Source organism: Heterodontus francisci, chromosome 30 (assembly GCF_036365525.1).
Source record: "Heterodontus francisci isolate sHetFra1 chromosome 30, sHetFra1.hap1, whole genome shotgun sequence".
Classification (NCBI taxonomy): Eukaryota; Metazoa; Chordata; class Chondrichthyes; order Heterodontiformes; family Heterodontidae; genus Heterodontus; species Heterodontus francisci.
Window position 1 is genome coordinate 4,495,107 of NC_090400.1, and position 21,384 is coordinate 4,516,490.

At 43.1% G+C, this 21,384-nt stretch overlaps 1 protein-coding gene across 2 annotated transcripts in view; it reads left to right on the forward strand.

The window, feature by feature from the left end:
- Window positions 1–12,055, forward strand: part of LOC137346551 (protein phosphatase PTC7 homolog) — a 136,039-nt gene extending 123,984 nt beyond the window's left edge. The window contains exons 5-7 of one of the 2 annotated variants that reach the window (XR_010968730.1): window positions 552–681; window positions 2,193–2,375; window positions 6,450–12,055. Coding sequence is in view for 1 of the 2 variants with exons in the window: in XM_068010042.1 (XP_067866143.1) it covers window positions 552–681; window positions 2,193–2,251 (189 nt within the window). In the remaining variant the exon portion in view is untranslated. Of the gene's footprint in view, window positions 1–551; window positions 682–2,192 lie in introns of both variants that reach the window. The other variant, XM_068010042.1, reaches the window with a different exon arrangement.
- The last annotated feature ends 9,329 nt before the right edge of the window (window positions 12,056–21,384 follow it).

The window sequence follows — 21,384 nt, forward strand, 5'->3', positions numbered from 1 at the left end:
GGTTTCCTCCCACAGCCAAAGACTTGCAGGTTGATAGGTAAATTGGCCATTGTAAATTGCCCCTAGTGTAGGTAGGTGGTAGTGAATATGGGATTACTGTAGGGTTAGTATAAATGGGTGGTTGTTGGTCGGCACAGACTCGATGGGCCAAAGGGCCTGTTTCAGTGCTGTATCTTAAAATAAAATAAAAAATAAAAAAATAAAATAAAACACAGTTGATGGAGCTTTCTGTTTGCTTCAGGATTCAATTCATTGTGTTTGAAATTAGACTAAAATTGAGACAAAGGAGGACTGTAACAGCTGTTGGCTGTTAAGCAATTGTCCAAGAAAAGACAACTGATTTTCTTTTAATAATTCAAAATTTAGGATGAGTAAAGTCCCTCTCCACAAGAAGGAGGATGTAATAACAGAGACATTTATATAGACATTATAATAAGTGTAGGCCTAAGAATTTATAATGGGAGTGGAAGTTAACAAGAAATGCATGTAGACATTCCATTTTACATACTATATGCTGCAGTTGTATTGAAGTTTATGATATTTTGTTACAGGACTCAAGTTACCAGAGCATCAAGGAAACGGTGAAAAGTATAGCTGAACAGGCCCAACAGTTGGCATATGACCCAAACTACATGTCTCCCTTCGCACAGCACGCTTGTCAAAATGGACTGAATGTCCAAGGTAAAATATTGCTTTTTGATCTGGGATTGCATGAAGATACAATTGTTCCTTCCTTCATTTTCCAGTGCATGTTGAACTGCAAAGGTCTCTGGGCCTTTGAGGATGAGAGTTTAGATTTGAGATACAGCACTGAAACAGGCCCTTCGGCCCACCGAGTCCGCGCCGAACATCAACCACCCATTTATACTAATCCTACACTAATCCCATATTCCTACCAAACATCCCCACCTGTCCCTACACTTCCCTACCACCTACCTATACTAGTGACAATTTATAATGGCCAATTTACCTATCAACCTGCAAGTCTTTTGGCTTGTGGGAGGAAACCGGAGCACCCGGAGAAAACCCACGCAGACACAGGGAGAACTTGCAAACTCCACACAGGCAGTACCCGGAATCGAACCCGGGTCCCTGGAGCTGTGAGGCTGCGGTGCTAACCACTGCGCCACTGTACAAGTGAGGAATCACCTTCATTACAGTATGTACTCTGCAATACTCTACTGTATAAACTAGAACAAAAAATTGTATTTTTGGCATATTGTATGGCAGCTGTCATATCTTGATATGATTCTGCTGCCTCCTGGTAATGCTGAGCATTTGTGCTTGAGCACTGTGGTGGCTGGGGGTTCATAGTTCATTTCTATTCCAGTCCAAAAACTACCCCCCCAACACACAATTTTAAAGAGTTTCCCAATCTTATCCATCCAATCGGGGTTGAGGGTGGAGTTGGGGAACCTATTGCCTACCTGACTTCTCTCCCAAAAATTTTACTGGATTGTGGATCAATCTGAAACCCGGGAAGAGGAACAAACATTATAAAATGAAGAAGTTTGTTTACTGTTTCAGATGGCACGTGTCAGGTCCCAGTGCTGTGCCGGTCGCACTTTGTATAGGCAATTTGGGCCTGACTTGTCCTCCTTCCCCTTTTGAAGCGAAATTTCTCTTTATATTGAGATGTTTATCCCAAGGAAAGCATTTAATAATGGGAAAGAGCTGGGGAAATGGGGATCAGCCTTTGTGGCTCTGATGTGCATTGTACAGTAACACAACACAGTGGACTGAAATGGCTGCCCACTGTGTTCCAATTCCTGAAATGCAGACACAAGTTCACGTAGTGCAGATTTTTTTGGTCAATTCAATTGTTCGGGCAGAGTCCCAGGACAATAACCCAGGTTAAGATGGGGTCCCCTGTTTAAATCATTTACTCAGCACGTCATTCCTGGGGTATACTTTTAAACTCAAGATTTTTTTCCACATTCACTCACTGTATATGTGCGTTGTGTAGAAATTTACCCCTCAATGTGCTATGTGTACATGTGACAGGACGGTCAAGTGTTGAGACATGCTTGTGACTTCGAATATTTCACTTCGTGGCCACAGCTTTCTAGTTTGCCTGTGTTCAATTAAGTGTTAGTCAGATGAGTAACTCCTGTGTGATACCTGATAATCTTCAGGCATTGACCACTTAGCACCATCAATTATTCAACATTTAAAATACAACTTTTTTCCAGGTGGAAAGCCAGATGACATCACAGTGCTATTATCGGTGGTGACTGAGAGTAAAGAATGAAGAGGTAACCGTAGCCTCATTGGCCACGAGCGCCAAACTGAAACAGTGAGACACCTCTAAGGGTGGTATCCTGAATCTCTGCTCAGAGAATCCCACAGATCTCTGCTGGTGCTTCCTTTCAGAGGTGACTTTTGATCTATGCAGATATCCAGATTTGAGGAATTCAAGTAATTGAAATATTCAATGAATGATCAATCTATTCAGTCCTGTGGTTTGGAAAATTACAGTTTGTCCTTTATTGTTTTTTACATTCTGTAGAGTCTCTGTAAAATAACTTGACTAAAAAAAAAAATCCTGACCCTTGCATTAGTCTCCATGCACTTAAAAACAACTCCCCACCCCCCCTTTTTACTATTTGGTGTTTAAAGGCCGACAACAGCCATTCAGTCTTCATGAACAATTCTGTTGACTAGACCGATTCCTGGAAATCCAACCAGCTAAAAGGTGTGTTTTTTTTAAAAAGCTAGTCCAATGAATGCTTTGCAGTATTGGTCCAGTCCCAATTTACTAAAAGCCCCACAACTAATTACCAAACTGTATCTTATTTTTGTTAAATCATAGGTTTGACACACTCACGTATGTATGATTTGGGATGTACATGCCATTTTGCCAATGTCCTTTGTCCCAAATGCCACTCAGTTTTTGGACCAGACTCTATGGGAAAGGGAATGTAAATTGACTGAGAAGAGATGTGTCTCGTTTCTATACAAGAGAATGATTGAATTTTAAAAACAATGCAGAGTGCAATTTTGACTTGAGATGGTTTTCTGTCAGGTGCCTGCTGGAACAAGTAACTTGTTTCCAGAACAGAACTATTTCAAATCTGAATGGCAGCCATTACAGTGCCTAATAACCCACTGTACTGCGAAACAGACCAGTTGCAGAATCTTCATAGTTTATCATGGCTGCCACTGCATTTACACCTCTCTTTAAATAAAAATGTTTAGTGGCTACCTTGGCCTCTATACAATGGACCGTTCTGATCCAAAGCCATTTTCTAGAACGGATTTGTGAGCAATTTTAGACTTCAATGATTTAAACCTCTGTTGGAGTGTGTTAATAAGTAGTTAAAGTGTCAATGCAGAAGCTTCATGCTGTGAACAGCCTGCAGAGCAGTGGGCAGAAGAGAGCAGTGAGTCTTTAATTGTCTCGTGGACTACATGTGAAATCATAAAATGGCCAGTGCAAGAGATCTCCCCAATATCAGTCACCTTAAAAATTCTGGACTTGTGATGATTCCTGCACCAGGCCAGAAGCTCCTTGATGTTTATCCACAGAATCGAGTATACTACCCAAGAAGAAGAAAAGAGGAGATCTTTTGGAGTACGAAGCCTGCTTCCTGAAATTGTAGAATTGATCTGGACTAGAGTTTGATCAGAATTTTAGATAGCATTAACGGGTTGTACCATACCCTTAATATTTTTAAAAACTTTATCTGGTTAGCTTTCATTTGATGTATTTTATTTGGGGAGTTTTCTAAAGTTGGTATTGTAGCCACATTACACTTCAGATCTCTTCCACAGCTGGGCGATTGGTCATTTTTTAAGAATCTAAGAGGAATGGAAACTGCTTGATGGTCTTTATGGCCTATACTTATATTCTTGATGCTATAATTACAGTTTCACCTGGCTGCGTATGCATCCAACCCTGAATTGAAATTATTCAAATGCTTTTCTACATCGGGGTAATGGGTAACTTAGTATGTAATGTGGGAATCATGTCAGTGTTGCTGTATGCTAAGTTAGACATGTTTTCCCATGGGTATGGAATAATCAACTATTAAGTTTTTGTAGCATCTGCTGGAGATCAGCATCAGAGTGTGGCCTGTTGGTTGCTCACTGTAGACCATCTGCTTCTCTTGCTGGTACAGCCTGCCCTGTCTCTAATGCCCCCTCATGAGCAGGTACCATGTGACCAGGTCATTGTTACCAATAATCAGAAGTGTCTGCTTCATATTATTTTGTGTTGGTTTGTCAGTTAAATACAACTGCACTGAGCGTGGAGTTTGGGGAAAAAATAGGGCAACTAGATTTGAGGAAAGATGATCATTGTACTGGGAGGTTGACGAGTAGAACAAATTGGTGGATCATGGTGGTTCTAGTTCCAGCAATTTGAAGTAGTTGGTGTAAAAGAGATAAATCATTACTGAAAGAAACAGTCAAGCAAATCTCACTCTTGACTTGTTACAACTACAAGGACTGAATACTAACTGCATTCAGAAGATGTTGCACCAAAGCCCTGATTCAGGTGCCTGTCATATTTTGGTGCTTTCCAAGTCTTGTAAGATGCATCATCTTAAAGCTGCAATTGAGCTGCTGTCAGTGTAAGAACAACTTCCATTCATCTGACTGGCAGTGCTGAGTCTCTGCAACCCAGAGAGAAAGCAAAAGTGTGCTGTTGAACTGACTACTTGTTTCAGTTGCTGCAGCAGTGTCCTTGTAAGCAGTGCGTTATTGCAGGTTGAGAGGGGAAGGACTTGTCTCAGGTCATATTGGTCTTTCACCCTACTTGTGCAAGAAAGGCAGAGTCTGAGTTCATGTAACACGTTGAACTAACACAAGTATATTTCAGCCTTAATCAGGTTATCTGCCCCTTGGCTGCAGGTAATGCTCGGCGTCGAAAGATCAAGAAATGGAAAAGAGAAGCAGTTTACTTCATATGAAAAATAAACTCAAAGGGGAAAGGAATATTTAAAATAATTGGGCCTGATGCCCTGTTAGGAATATTCTGATCTAGTTGAATGGGATAAATTCCAAATCAAAGCTCGCGAGAGAGAAGCAGAGAGGCCCTGATCTCCCTCACTGGCACTGCTGCTGTTTCATGTGTTTCTGTATCCTCCATTTGAGCAAGGTGAGTTATAACTGCTTCAGGTTGCTTTTTGGGGAAGGAAGATCCATTGGTGTTGGAATTCAGAGCCATAGGTATTGCTGCAGCAATATGTCTGTGATTCTCTGTGTATAATGTTTGCCTACAGTCAGCCCATGTACTATGCACATGGATTTGTACAGGTGATTTTCGGGTTTTGTTCTGTTGTAGTCTTCAAGTTTAAAAATACAAAGTCAAGCTTAATTCCGCTTTGTTTAGTTTACGTAATCTGCAATTGCACAAAATAAGGAATTGAGTATCGACACTGCATTATGGGAACACTGCTCTGAAATCTTTAGAGCATACATGATCTTCATATAAAGGTCAAACTTTGTAACTAGTATGTGGCACAGTTCATTTTTTTTTTAAACCCACAACATAATTATACATGGTGTTGGCAGACATGTCCAGCACCTTGAAAAATTACCTATCCGGTGAGATCACACCCTAGTGCTGTATTATAAGATGTACATGCTAAGAAAGGCAATCAACGCATTGATTCATGTGCAAGGGGCATCTTTTGCAATTGTCGCATTTCACTTCCATACCTGGTGGGGCAGGGTTTGATTGGATGCCATAAACAGGGATGAATTCCATGCTGAGAAGGCAGGAGAAAGGGCACTTTACACTCTTTGATGTCTCCATGCACATTGTGTTTCTCTTTCCCCATAGTCCTGCAAATCTTTCCTTTACAATTATATATCCATTCCCTTTGAAAAGGCTGAAACTTTTGAGAGTTACTGCATCCCATAACTTGCTGTGTATAATAAGAATAAATTCTCAATTTCACGGTTTTTCCCCCACCCGTCGATTTTTTGTCAATTATCTTGAACCTTTGTCCTCTGGTTAATGAACTTCATGCTAATGGAAATTATTTCTATGTAACTACTCCATCAAAACTTTGCATAATTTTAAACGTTTCTATTAAATCTACATTGAATCTTCTTTGCTCTAAGAACACCCCCGGGTTCTCTAGTCTTTCAACTTTACTCCCTCATCCCTGGTATCATTCTGGTAAATCTCTTCTGCACCCTCTCCAAGGTCTTGGCGTTCATCTGAAAGTGCGACACCCAGAACTGGACACACTACACAAGTTGAAGCATAATCAGTGTTTTATAAAGATTTAGCATAACTTCCTTGCTTTTGTACTCTGTTTCTTTTGATAAAGCCAAGGATCCTTTGTCTTTTTAACAGCCTTCAAAGAATAGTGTGCATACACTCCCAGCTCTTTCTGTTCCTGCGCCACCTTTAAATTGTATCATTTAGTTCATGTTGCCTCATTCTTCCCCTCAACATGCATCAATTCACAATTCCCTATGTTAAATTTTATCAGCAGGATGTATGCCGGCACCATCATCCTTCATGATTCCGAACTCCGAGGCATGCATTGAGAGCCCTCTCGTGCATTTGCTAAGCGTGGGAGCAATCTTTGAGTCTTTTGTGGCAAAAGGAAAAAGGTCTGGCGAGAAGACTGACCCTGCCGACACTATCCTACTATTGGGTGCCCTTAAGGAAGAGACAAGGATGTACCTTTTTGTCAAAGCTCCTTGCTTGAGAATCTGCTTAAGCCTACATGGCAATGAACCTGATCTACAACATCAGTGGGACTAGCATGAAGCAAGCTGCTCTGTGTAAATCCTTGCACCACACTAAAGATGGCATAGTGTAGCTGATGTGGAAACAGATTTGGATGGCAATGATTCTGTTACCATTATCTGTTAATGAAGAATTTAGACTGCAGTTCCTTTTTTTCCCCCTAGAGTTTTGTGGTGCTTTAACACAGGCTCTTTTAGTTATACTTTGATGCTGAGCATATAGCCAAGATTCGTTTCAAGACTTGGTATACAGCCAGGCCTGCGTTAATGAGGGCAAGTTGGTGCCTAAGAGACGAGCATTGACCTCCCAACTAGGAAACCAATTCAAATCCCTGTGGTGTTGATATTTGCACCCAAGTTTCCCTTTCTGGAGGCAGACTTTTGCCTGGGTAATCCAAAATGATCTCTGCATAAAGTCCATTGAAGCACTAGCAAATTCTTCTTCGGAAGAAAAGGTTGCAAAAGACCACCATTTATCAAGTTATGTGCTACAGGAACTGCTCATTTTTAAGTGTGTAGTTTTCTTACCTCACTGATCATAAATATAAAGACATGGTTAATCAAAACTTCAGCCCATTCCTTTGCCGGCAGGATTGCAGTCACACAAAGGAAAACCTAATTAGTCGTCTTTACAATTTTCTAAAATAAACCAGGTTACAAATGTGTGTGTGTTGAGCCCAGATCTTGTGCGTGCAGTCCAGCAGTCAGGTGTGTGGTCAAAAGCCAATGATCCATACTTTCAGATTACAATCAGCCCCTCATCTTGTTTTCCAATAGTTACAAGTTCAAATTAATTTTGTTCACATTGAAACACTTCTCTGTAGTTTGGTTAAAAGCAAAGGGATTTGAAGACTCTGCATAGACTTGTTTATAGTCTTGTACACTGATGTTAATCCCAAGGCTTGAATAGCAATTTCAGCTGCTCATGGCACTCTGTGATCTGGCAGACAACCTGACCTATGTGCCCACAAACGTGTGTTTACTGAGTTCAGCCTGCACTACAGGTTTGATGTATTGCGTAGAGTTTAATCCATCTTAAAAGTGGAGGTTCCATTGTTTTGAAGAAAAATCTTGATCTTGCCCTGTTGACTAAAGATAGAATCTTTACAACACTGGAGATACAAAATTGAGGACTTGGACTAAAACTTTGAAGGTGTGGAGAATGAAATGCTTGGCAGTGTTTACTGAATACTGTTAAAGTTATGGGTTTTGTTGAAAAAAATTGCATTATCCAATAATGTGAATAAGCAATGTAAACAAAATACCAGAGGGCATTTTGTACCAGAAAGAAATTCAAATTAGCAATTTAAATTGAATCTGATTTCGGAATAGGCTATAACCGGTTCTCCGAGACCATTACATCGGCTGTTCCCATTAGCTGGTGGTACAAGGATGGAGACAAAGATTGAAGGTTTTGGGCATGAGATGTAGTGGGAATATGAGAGAGAACTTTTTTACGCAGCGAGTGATAATGACCTGGAACACACTGCCTACGAGGGTGGTGGGAGCAGAGATTATTAATTATTTCAAAAGGAAATTGGATGGGCATTTGAGGGAAATAAACTTGCAGTCTTGTGGGGATAGAGTGGGGGAATGGGACTGTCTGGATTGCTCTACAGAGAGCTGACATGGCCTCCTGGGCCAAATGACCTCTTTCTGTGCAATAGTGACTGTATGACTTTATATTAAGTGGAAATTACTCAGTGAATTGACTTTTGTGAGATTCCAACACGCTAAGGTTTCCGTTGTCAATTGCCATAGAATTTAATAGTGAGCCTTTTTTGTTGAAAGGAAAGTTAGAAGGGGTAATTCCTCTTCCTTACAATCTCAAATGGGAAGCTATGGCAAAATGAGTGCTGGACATAGACAGCAATGCAGCTCCAATTGTACAACTCACGTTCCCCGCATGAAGCGAGAGATCACAAAGTTATTAAGTTCCAGTTGACATTGCAAAACTTTTATTATATTTGTCGAACCACTGCCTAGAATATTTTTACCTTATGTCAGTGAGCCCTGGTATAAGTGGTATTTGGCATGTGGGGGTGGAGCAAAAAATACAACAAGACTAACAATCAGAGAGCAGAATGAAATCCCATTCTTATTGGTATTAAGTGCATTTTAAAGCAGCCTTGGGTCGACTAGACTCTGACATTCTCCAAAGAGTGTCCTGAACTATAAAAAGCTGGTGGAGATATGTCAAGCGTGCACCTGATTCAAAGGAGTTGTAGAAGCAATCTGTTCAATTGAATGACCGACACGGGTTTGCACGGTGGGTGAAAATTCAACTTAAGAGAATGATTATATCTGACTAGAAATATTTTATTTCATTTGCATATGAGAATAATGGTCACCAGTGAATTATAGAAACATGTGACTCTGCCACCAGTCCACACCAACCTTAAACCAGGGACTCTATTATATAGAATGGAACTTCTCTGATCAATCATTATCTATAACCATAGACTGGTTACTTTTAGAAAACATTGGACTCCATTCTTTTGTTAGAGGAGAGCACTGTGTAAGAGAGATGGTATTTTGCAGGTGAGAAGTGCACTGATGAACTGAGCAACACAGTGATCTAACCAGCAGGTGAAAGCTGGCTGGAAAGTAGTGTGTAAAAACATGGACATTAAAGAGATGATCATCAAAATTGAGCAAGTGTTACAAACCTTGGAAAAACTTAGATTTATATTTAAGCAAGAAATAACATCACATCCAACTATACCCTCAAAATGATTCTTTTTCTCTCACTTCTTGCTTTCTCGTTATCTTGTACTTTGACCTGCATGCAACCCTTCCTTTCGTCATTCTCTCCCTCTCTCTCTTTAAGCCTCTATCCCTTGATTTTTCAATAGTGGACATTGGGTTGGATTAATATGTTGAGTCTGATTTTTGCATTTTCCAGTTTAGTAAGGTCACTATTTTCATCTATTTTGGCCTGTAGCTACTTGTCATTGCTATTTTTTGGCCCAGATGATTTGTATGTCTCCAAGAGACAGTAAAGGTTGACTTCCCAAATACAGATTTCTGTTTTTTTGTCTGCCAGAAATTGCAGTGATCCTCGATTCATACTCTGATGTTGTTCAGTGCAGTTTGATGAGGGAGGACCTGAACAGGTGGTGGATGCCAGTGACTGACCCCTGCCTGAAGGTCAAAGCAGCAAATTGGGCTCATGGGAGTTTAGATGAAAAACATAACTCTGCAAATAATCACCATCTGTGAAGAGAAAAAACACATTGATTCAAGTGTAGACCCTTCCTCAAACTTGAATGCAATGAGAAGGGTGTGAAGAGACATCTTAGGATGAGGGGGGATTTGATGTAGGTGTTCACAATGATAAAAGGAATAGACCATGAATGTAGACCATTTCCAAAGGTAGGAAAAGAAAAAATCAAGTGCCACAATTTCCTGAATGTCTCTTGGGATTGAACAAGACAAAATGGGGCAGGTGTAACTGATAGGTTTTTGAGTGCTGAATTTCATGGTTAAAATGGCCAGCTGTTTCTTGTGCATTTGCCATGATTTTTGTGGTCATTCTTTACTACCTGAGAATACGATCACTGTTTTTCTCCCCATTTGCACCTTTTCAAAACTGTCTTTGCTGGCCTCTTAACCCCTTAAATTCTGGATTCTGCCTCTTGTGCTCTTTCCCCTCCTTTTCTTTTGTTCAGCCCTATTAATGCAGCAGCCATTTTGGAACAATAAGGACGCACTAGATGGAGTGAACAGTTAATCTCTTTTTTTGATGGTGGGTGCGGGTGCCTTTTCACCAGGACACTGGGAGAACTCATCTTAAATAGTGCCATGGGATGTTTTACATCCATCCAAAGCAAGTTAGTTTTGCATCTCATTTGGAAGACGGCACTGAGGTATCAGTCTGGATTATGCATCCAAGTCTTAGAATGGGGCTTGAACCCATATCTTTCAATCTCTTTCTCTTCCTCCCCCCCCAACCCCTGTCCTTTAATTCTGGCATGTTAATCTGTCTTTCCTTTTTACAGATATTGACAAAACTATCCTTCTAGAATTTTGTTTTTATTTTAAAGTTTATTGTTTTTGTATTGACTTACATAGTTCCATTATGTTACAATATAACTTGTAACTATTTTGTGACTTCTACAAATATCATCATTGAGCACTCTCTCCAAAAATTGAGCTCTTGTTTCTAAGCCCTTAATTAGAATTCATTAGCTTAACTATCAAAGAAGCAAATTGCTCCTACTTTAGAGATCAGTACATTATTTTTGAAGTGACAGTTTTGTTTAATTACTTGTATGTTTGCTGTTAATCTTCTAGATATCACCCATAAGCCACTTGGTTTGCGGACCAATCATTTGTTTCTCACTTTTTCTTTTCTTTGTGCTTTTCTATTCCTTACCCCTGCAGCCCACAATAAACTAACTACATCTAACCCAGGGAATCAATATTCTGTTTGTTTTCCTTCAGTTCAAGGGCTCTTCCAATGGCACAAATTTCAAGACCCACTTTACACTGGGTCTCCAGATGCTGTGTAATCAGTAATCCTGATTTGGACTTGTTCCAGAACCAGTTCCAGTTCTTCTCGGTTCTTTGGGTAAATGATTTTGCATTCTGGAACACGACAGCTATTAAGGAGGTACTGCTTTTTTAAAAATGCATTAACATCAAGTGTATGGTCCTTTTAATTGAAAGCACCACAGATCCTGCCAGACCTGCTGAGTGTTTCCAGCATTTCTTGTTTTTATTTCAAGTTTATGGTCCTTATTGGGCCACAGGTGACCTGATTAGAGTGGTCCAGGCAGTAACACTTCAGATCAACTAAAAAGCTAACCACTTCACTGATGGTTAATATTCAGAGGTTGATGCTTTAAAAAGGTGCTTTTGGAAGGTGGTAGTAATTTAATCGTACAGAAGGCCATTCAATACAAAACTTCAAACTGTGATGTGTTGATGTAAAGTGCAACTATTTCAACATTTCATGGTTTTATTTAAAATTTTATTGGAACTTTTCTCCCTAATTCAAGGAATTAACCCCACTGTAAGATTATTGGGTTACTCTGTCCCAATTGTGTCAACTGCAACCAAACCAAACTCTAAAGCTCCAGCGGAGGTAAAAAAAAAGCCCACCCATTTGCCGAAGTGCTGTTATATTTGGGGTGACTAATGGAAATAATTTGTTGAATTCGAATGTATTTTTGTCTGTGTCTGCCTCTCTGTCTGTGATATGGAAATCAAATTGTTAGCTTTTCTTCGTATCAAATTGTTTTTAAAATTTAGGTTTGATGAAATTGTTGAAGTTTGACGATTCATAAGTTATGACTGAACTGTAAAATCTGTGAAAAATTATAATCTTTATTTATTTAAACTTGGTCTGTTCTGCTTATTTCCAAATTAGTCGCGACTGCTCTGATTGTGAACCCAATTTAATTTTAAGTTTACTTGATGAAATAACACTGTCTTCGAGTTTGTGCTTATTTTGGTGCCTTTCAACATACTGGAATATATCTTGATAAAATCCTGGAAACACATGGTACTATCAGGGCTCAGTGAGTAGCTCATAAAACCCCACTTTGGCTACACAATTCTTTGGGGTATCCTGAGAGGTACTAAAAGTTTTTTCTGTTCTTTGCAGTGCCCACTCTCTTTCTGTCAGTTATGCTGCAATAGAGTTCTGTAACTTGCCCTCTGTCTCATTTTAATGGGCAATGAATATCATCAGCAGGCCACTTGTACTGCCATCCTGTCTAAGATCAGCTAACTCAGCACAAACCAAGTTTTTTATGTCATCACTCTAGGAGTAAATGTACTTGGGTGCTCAGTTACCGGCCGGCCCTTGTCACAACAGCCCATGGAGCAGGCTTTCAGCTACCGCTTCAAGAGCACCCTGATACCGATCCACATGGCCTGCATCTGGGCTTACCAGCTGGACATGCTGGCTATGTGTGTCTATTAGTCCCTGTCATTGGACAAAGACCTTGCTTCACTCGGACTATGCAGTAGTCGGTGTGCAACGGCCATCCCACATTCAAAGAACCCATGCACCAGCATCTTCCACCTTCTCAAAATTAACTTAAGGACATATGGAATCCTTTCCTTTATTAGCCAAGGTATAGAATATAAGAGCAGTGTGGTTATGCTGGAACTGTATAACTCATTGGTTAGGCCACAACTTGAGTACTGTATGCAGTTCTGGTCACCTCATTACAGAAAGGATGTAATTGCACTAGAGAGGGTACAGAGGAGATTTACGAGGATGTTGCCAGGACTGGAAAAATGCAGCTATAAGGAAAGATTGGTTCTCCTTGCAACAGAGAAGGCTGAGGGGAGATCTGATTGAAATGTTCAAAATTTTGAAGGGCCTGGATAGAATGGAGGTGAAGGACCTATTTACCTTACCAGAGAGGTCAGTGATGAGGCGGCATAGATTTAAAGTAATACTCAACAGGTCTGGCAGCATCTGTGGAGAGAGAAGCAGAGTTAACCTTTCAGGTCAGTGACCCTTCATCAGAACTGTTTTTATTATAGATTTAAATTGGCAGAAAAAGTAGAGGGGCGATGAGGAAAATTTTGCCACAGGGGTTGGGGGAATGGAACTCACTGCCTGAAAGGGTAGTTGAGGCAGAAACCCTGAACTCCTTCAAAAAGGAGTCTGAAAATGCACCTCAAGTGCTGTAATCTGCAGGGCTACGGATCAAATGCTGGAAGGTGGGATTAGACTGGGTGGATCGTTTTTCAGCTGGTACAGACACTGGCTAAGTGGCCTCTTTCTGTGCCTTAAACTTTCTATGATTCTATGACTTGGAGTATCAGGATTGGGCTATTCAGTCACCTAAGTACTCACTATCCTGGAGTGGAAGAAAGTCATCCTCTTTTCTGAGGGACTGCCCAGGAAGAAGACGACGACTGGCTATTTGAGATCTATTCATAGAATCATGCAGCACAGAGGAGGCCGTACAGCCCATGATGCCTGGTGCTGGCTCTTTGAAAGAGCTATCCAATTAGTCCCACTCCCCTATCCTTTCTCCACAACCCTGCAATTTTTCCTTTTCAAGAATTTATACAATTCCCTTTTGAAAGTTACTATTGAATCTACTTCTACCCTTTCAGGCAGCACATTCTAGATCATAACGTGTTTTTAAAAAAAAAAATGTTCTCCATGGATTTCTTTTGCCAATTATCTTGCATCTATTTCATCTGGTTATCAGCCCACCTGCCAGTTAGAACAGTTTCTCCCTATTTACTGTCTCAAAACCCCTCATAACTTATCACTATGCAATGTCTGTCACAGTTGAACTCAATTTGCAGTTGATCTTTTTCCGGCACCATACCTGGTGTGATTGAGGTGACCTTGTAGAGATTGCATGGTTTGTATTTCTGTAGCACCTTTCAAAACCTCAAGGTGTCCAAAAGAACCGTACAGCCAATTATGTACTTTAGAAGTGTAGTTGCTGTTGTATTTTCCTACATTACGGAATTTAATTTATGCACAGCAGGGTCCCACAAACCATCTGTTTGACTTGCAGGTTGAGGGATAATTATTGGCCCGGACCCTAGGGAAAACTCCCACACTCTTCCAATAGTTCCATGGGTGGTAGTGTTGGGGGTTGCTGAGATCTGTCAGGTGGGTTTAATCCTTGTGGGGAAGGGGGAAGACTAAAAGGAGGAGACTTTTCCTGCCTACTTACTCACTGGTTCTGCATTCACCTCCTCTGTGACCATACACTGATATTGCCCTCGGGTCCCCAGTTTCCCTATCGTTGGCCACATCCTTTGTTTCTGACTTAAAGGAATTATATGTGAATTTTAATTTCTATTCATTACTGAGTGAAAAATCAGGGTCAGAAGATGCGCACTGTCCCGATGTTCACTCCTTGTGTACATCAGGGGCATGGAAGCAACATATTTGCTGCGCTAGTAGTAAGTGCTGGCTTGGACAGTCCTTAATAAATAATTTCCTGAAAAAAAAACATGAAGTCTCGTGTTTATTAACTGAATTTTCAACAGCAGGAAACAGGTAAGTGACTGAAAAGAATGTATTCTTTAAAAGCCAACTTCCTTCTCTCTCCTAACCATAAGCACAGGAACCATAATGACAGGTCTCGCTATTGTTCATAATAGATTTCCTAATAGATTTAAATACATTTCAGACGTCCAAAGTAAAGCGAAGAATTTAATGTCCAAAATCTTTTGGAAACAGAGCTTTGACTGGGTGATCCCTTCCCATCTCTAATATACAGATTGTATGCTAGGAAATTTTCACAATTCCTCCACTTGGCTGCAGGTTCCACATTCTTGTCACTCTGTGTAAAGAAATTGTTCCTAAATACTTTTTGATTTTTTTTTTACTTCCAAAATATACTTTATTCATAAAAATCTGTAATAAAAAAAAAATCACAAAACAGTTCCAAACAGCACCAAGTCAGACAATACAAAGAATGCAAAGGAGATCACTTTCCTTCAATACAGGAGTGAGTTGCCTCACAACCCTTCCATTTCATTTTCCATGCCATGTACATTTTACAGCTGACAAATATTTTCTGGATACAGTTCCGGGGGGTTTTCCATGGATCCAGCCCCTCAGTTCAGCTTGGTGGGGGGACCTTACACAGTGGCCTTTCCTCTTTGAGCCTTTGCTGCCCCAAGCTTTAGTGCATCCCTCAGCACGTAGTCCTGGACCTTGGAATGTGCCAGTCTGTAACATTCAATCGTGGACAGCTCTTTGTGATGGAAGACCATCAGGTTTCGGGCAGAACAAAGGGCGTTTTTCACCGAATTGATAGTCCTCCAGCAGCAGTTGATGTTTAGCTAGGTGTGCGTCCCTGGGAACAGCCAATAGAGCACAGACTCCTGTGTTACAGAGCTGCTTGGGATGAAACTCGACAAAAATCACTGCATCTCTTTCCACACCTGCTTTGCAAAGACATATTCCAGAAAGAGGTGGGCAACCGTCTCTTCCCCACCACAGCCACCTCGAGGGCAGTGTGTGGAGGGTATGAGACTTCGGGCGTGCAGGAAGGATCTGACGGGGAGGGCTCTTCTCACCACCAGCCAAGCTATATCTTGGTGCTTGTTTGAAAGTTCTGGTGATGAGGCATTCTACCGAATGACTTTGGCAGTCTGCTCGGGGAACCATCCAACAGGATCCACCATCTCCTTTTCCTGTAGGGCCTTGAGGACATTCCGTGCAGACTGCCTGATGGATTGGTGGTCAAAGGTGTTTTTCCGCAGAAACTTTTCGACAAAGGATAGGTGGTACGGCATGGTCCAACTGGATGGAACGTTCCATGGCAATGTGACCAGGCCCATTCTTAACACTGGGGACAATAGAACCTCAACACGTCGTGACGCTTGGAGTTTGTGTACTGGAGATCTACACACAGCTTGATGCAGCCACATGCGAAGGTAGTCATCGGGATGAGGGTGATGTTGGGTACATTTTTCCCGCCCTTATCCAGAGGTTTGAATATAGTGTCCCTCTGGACCCAGTCCATTTTGGATCCCCAAATGGAGCAGTAAACAGCTTGGGTGACCGCCACGGCGCAGGAGTGGGGTATGGACCAGACCTGTACTACGTACAGCAACAACGTAAGTACTTGATGACAAGGTTCTTACCCATAATGGAGAGAGATCACTGCTCCCACATGCGCAGCTTGTGTTGTACCCTGGCTGCTCGCTCCTTCCAGATTTTGGTGCACGCCCCGGCCCTTCCGAACCATTTCCCCAACACCTTCAGGTAATCTGACCTAATGGTGAAGGGGTCAAAGGATCGGTCAGCCCAGTTCCCAAAGAATATGGCCTCGCTCTTGCCGTGGTTAACTTTGGCTCCCGAGGCCAGTTCAAACTGGTCGCAGATGCTCATCAGTCTGCGCACAGACAGCGGGTCCGAGCAGAAGACAGCGAAGTCATCCATGTACAGGGAAGTTTTAACCTGCGTGCCTCCACTGCCTGGGATTGTCATCCCTCTTATGCTTGCATCCTTCCTAATGGACTCAAAGGGTTCAATACAGCAGATAAACAAGACAGGGGAGAGAGAGGACAGCCTTGTCCGACTCCAGATTGGATTGGGAAACTTTCTAATTCCCACCCATTGATTGAGACTGTGCTACAGATATTTGTGTAGAGCAGTTTGATCCAATTGCAGATTCCCTCCCTAAACCCCATTTTGGAAAACACGTCCATCATGTAGGTGTGCGATATCCTATCAAAGGCTTTCTCCCGGTCCAGGCTGATGAGGCAGGTGTCCACCCGCCTGTCCCGTGCATAGGCGATAGTCTCGCGCTACTCAGGGATATGATCAGAGATCTTCCTGTCGGGTACAGTACTGGTGTGATCAGTGTGAATCACCAGCTCCAGAGCAGACTCGACTCGACTGGTTATGACTTTTGACAGAATCTTGTCAACATTAAGCATTGAGATGGGCTGCCAATTTCTGATTTCTGTCCTCTTTCCCCCTTCCCCTTGTAGATGAGGGTGATGATGCCTTTCCTCATGGATTCTGACATGCTGCTAGCCAGGATCATACTCGTATACTTCCAGCAGGTCCAGACCGACCCAGTCCCACAGGGCCGAATACAACTCCACCGGTAAGCCATCGCTTCCGGGAGTTTTACTAGTCTCAAAGGACTTGACAGCCTTTGTCAGCTCATCGAGTTAGCAGCTTGTCTAGTCTCCCTCATGCTGTCATCTAAGACCTCTGTGATAGATGACAGAAAGGACTGGGAGGCTCTGCTGTCTGTGGGCTTTGCGTCATACAGCCCAGCATAAAAGGGTTTGCTGATCTTTAGTTCGTCGGACTGTGAAGACGTTGCCGAGCCATCCTCTTCCTTCAGGCTTCTGATCACAGCGCTCTCTCGGTGTACATTTTGGAAGTTGTAACGCGAGCATCTCTCATCCTGCTCAATGGAGTGGACTCTGCACCGGAAGATGATCTTGGAGGCCTCCGTGGCAAAGAGCGAGGCCTGCTGGCTCTTCACCTCATGGAGGTCCTCCTTGACCTCGACCCCCATCGACTGCAGCCGGAGCAGATTTTGCATACTTTTCTGGAGTGGGGACATTTCCCTTTGTCTCTCTCTCGCCCTCTGAACACCTTTGAAGATGAAGAATCTTTTGATCGCCTCCCACCAGTGAACTGGAGACTCAAAGAGGGGTTTCACGGTCTTCCAACCTTTTGTAATCCCTTTTGAGTTCCTCAATGTTCTCTGGGGTTGGCTGTGTAGCATTGAGCTTCCATGTCCCTCTGCCAACCCGCTGGTTGTCCAGTAAGTGACAGTCGGCCAGTTAGAGGCAATGGTCGGAGAAGAACACCAGCTTGACTTCGGTGGATCTGACCATGACAGCACGGGACACAAACAGGAAGTCAATCCTGGAATGGGCAGACCCGTCCATTCTTGACCATGTGTATCTACGCTGCGCTCTGTCTTCAGATTTGCTGAAGACGTCGTGCAGTTTGGCATCTTTAACTGTTTCTATTAGGAATCTGGACATAGCGTCCAGTTTGCTGTAGTCACTGCCGGATTGTCCAGCCGCATCGATGATGCAGTTGAAGTCACTGCCTAGAATGACCGGCCTGGATGTAACCAGCAGCAGCGGAAGCTGCTGGAAGACGGTCAGCCGCTCGCTGCATTGAACCGGGGCATACACGTTGATCAACCGGAGTGGAGCCTTGTTGTACATTACATCTGCTACGAGGAGGCGACCGCCCACCACCACCTTAACTTCGGAGATGAAGTTACCTCCCCGCAGCAGAAAACCCAGACCAGAGGAACGCCTGACCAGATCGATGGCCCGTGGGACCACCATTGCAACCATTGCCTGTAAATGCTGAGGTGTGGTATTCCACACTCCTGCAGAAACAGTAGTTCGGCTTTGAACTTGGCGAGGTAATCCAAGGTTGAAGCACATCACGTAGTGGAGTTAATGCTACGCACATTAATTGAAGCAATCCTTATACCCATTTTCAAGTTAGTTGTTGCTTCCCATACCATTTGTCCTTGCTAGTCCAGTCCTTCCATATGTTCCTGCATACACATAGTGTACGTATGCTTTTTCACAATCGTTGGACTCAGAAACCCCTCCTGGTTTTTCATGCAGGGTTTGTTCCACTGGGGTGACAGCGGGACGGGGGTGGGTTTTGTAGGCAGCAAGGATTGGGCTGTCCTCTGCTGTTCCCCTCTGTTCCTCCTTGAAAACATCATTGCTCCCAGATTCCCGGAGCTGGAGTGCGCCAGACGTGTCGTTGCTCTGTGTCCTGGAGCTGTGTTGCACTGGGTATGTCGCTAGGTTCGGCGCTTTGGGTGTGGGGCATGCTGGCCCTATCACAGCTTTCCCTGCCCGGAACTGGGGAGCTTCATCTTCCAGCTTTGAGTTCTGCCGCCTCTTTTGCAGGTGCTGTTGTTCCGGCACTTCCTCGTCCAGTGAGGAGGAACTACTATAGTCTGTCTCAGATGGCAGCCTCCTCTTGCCACTGGTTTGGGTGGTGGCCTGTTCTGGTTTTGGAGGTTTTTCCCTTTGTACCACTTGCCACTGACCTGTTTGTCCATCTGCTGCCTCCTCCATTGATTCTGTCTGTGGAGGAGGGGTTTCCCAGCACAGGGTAAGTGCTGGGTCGCTGGTTTCAGCTGCTTCCCCTTTCTTCTCAGGTAGACTTTCCTCACTGTGGAGAGGGTTGCTTGTCTCCTTTCCAGCGCCAGACGCATTAGTCGTTCCTTCTCCTGGCCTTTTCTTGGACCATGCCGCCTGAGCATAACTGAGGCAGCGTTTGGGGTAGGTTTTGTAGAGATGGCCTGCCGCACCGCACAAGTTACAACACTTACTCTGCTTACAGTCCTTGGTCTGACGGCCTTCCTTCTTGCAGACAACCATGCTGCAGGTAGCTGTAACGTGACCAGATTTGCCACAGGTGCGACAAACTCTGGGCTGCCCAGCGTAGACCAAGAAGCCTCGACTTCCCCCGATAGCGAAGCTGGAGGGAGGGTGGATGGTGGCTCCATTGGCATCGACCTTCAAGGTCACCTTGACCTGCGCTTGCTGGTCCAAATCCCAAATGGGTCCTTGACATCAGTGCTTCTGCCGGCCACCTCGACGTACCTGGTGAGAAAGGTGAGTACATCCACGACAGCAACATGGGGGGTTGTAGAGGTGAATTGTCGCCACCCGGTCACGTGACAGCAGCATGAAGAGTGGCTCCGCTTTGAGGATGGACAGCGGCGCCTGGTTCCCTTTCTCCTTGAACACATTCAGGAACTTGATGCATCCTGCCACATTCTTAAACATCACGTCGAAATATCCACTGCTGGGGAAGTCCTGCAGGCAGAAGATGTCCACCTGACCAGATCGATGGCCCGTGGGACCACCATCGCAACCATTGCCTGTAGCTGCTGAGGTGTGGTATTCCACACTCCTGCAGAAACAGTAGATCAGCTTTGACCTTGGCGAGGTAATCCAAGGTTGAAACACATCGCGCAGTGGATTTAATGCTGCGCATGTTAATTGAAGCAATCCTTATACCCAGTCTATACTGTCCCCTGCTACCACTACATTCCTATTTCCTCCCCCCCACTTGAATGGCTTCCTGCACCATAGTGCCATGGTCAGTTTGATCATCCATTCTAGTCATTCTACCTTAATTATATGCTTTAGTAATTTCCCAGCTACAGTGGGGTGACGTGCAATTTTCCAATCGAAAGGAACGGGTCCTGAATCAAGAGAAAATTGGAAGATTATAAAAGCAAAATACTGCAGATGCTGGAAATCTAAAATAAAAACAAAGTGCTGGAAATGCTCAGAAGGTCAGGCACCATCTGTGGCAGAGTTAATGTTTCAGGTTTGTGACCGTTCATATGAACTGAAGATTATAGTTAGGATATCTGCAATGCTCCCACCTACCTCCTTCACAACCCTAAAATGGAAACCATCTGATCTTGTGGATTTGTCACTCTTTAATGCTATTTTTTTTTCCATTAGTTATTTTTCTTATGTTAATTTTGGTGAGTCATTGACCGTGATTGAATATTAGTTTCCTTGGGATGTCTGGCATGCTATCCTCTTCCTCTACGCCAGTTAATTATTCAACATTAGGTACTTTACAACCTTCCGCACTCGACATTGAGTTCAACAGTTTTGGACTGTAATCTCTGATCCCATTTTGTTTCCTTTTTCTTCCCAAGTTTCAGTTTTACTTGCATTTTTCCCCTTGCTTTTGCTTTCAGATGGCAGCTATTCATTTTGCCATTCGCACCTCCTCCGGAGCCATCTTTTGCCATTCAGCCCATCGTGCCTGCCCCACCATTCAATGTGATCATGGCTGATCATCCACATCAATGCCTTTTTCTCCACACTCTCTTCATATCCCCTTATGTTTGTATTTGGAAATCTGTCAATCTCTGCTTTAAACATACTCAATGACTGAGCTTCCACAACCCTCTGGGATAGAGAATTCCAAAGATTCATAAGAAATTTCTCCTCATCTCTATCCTAAGTGGCTTCCCCCTTATTTTGAAATTGTGTCCCTTGATTCTAGACTCCTCAACCAGGGGAAACATCTTACCTGCATCTACCCTGTCTATCCCTTTAAGTATTTTGTAGGTTTCAATTAGATCACCTCCCATTCTTCGAAACTCTAGAGAATACAGGCCCAGCTTCCCCAATCTCTTCACAGGACAGTCCCGCCATCCCAGGAACAAGTCTGGTGAACCT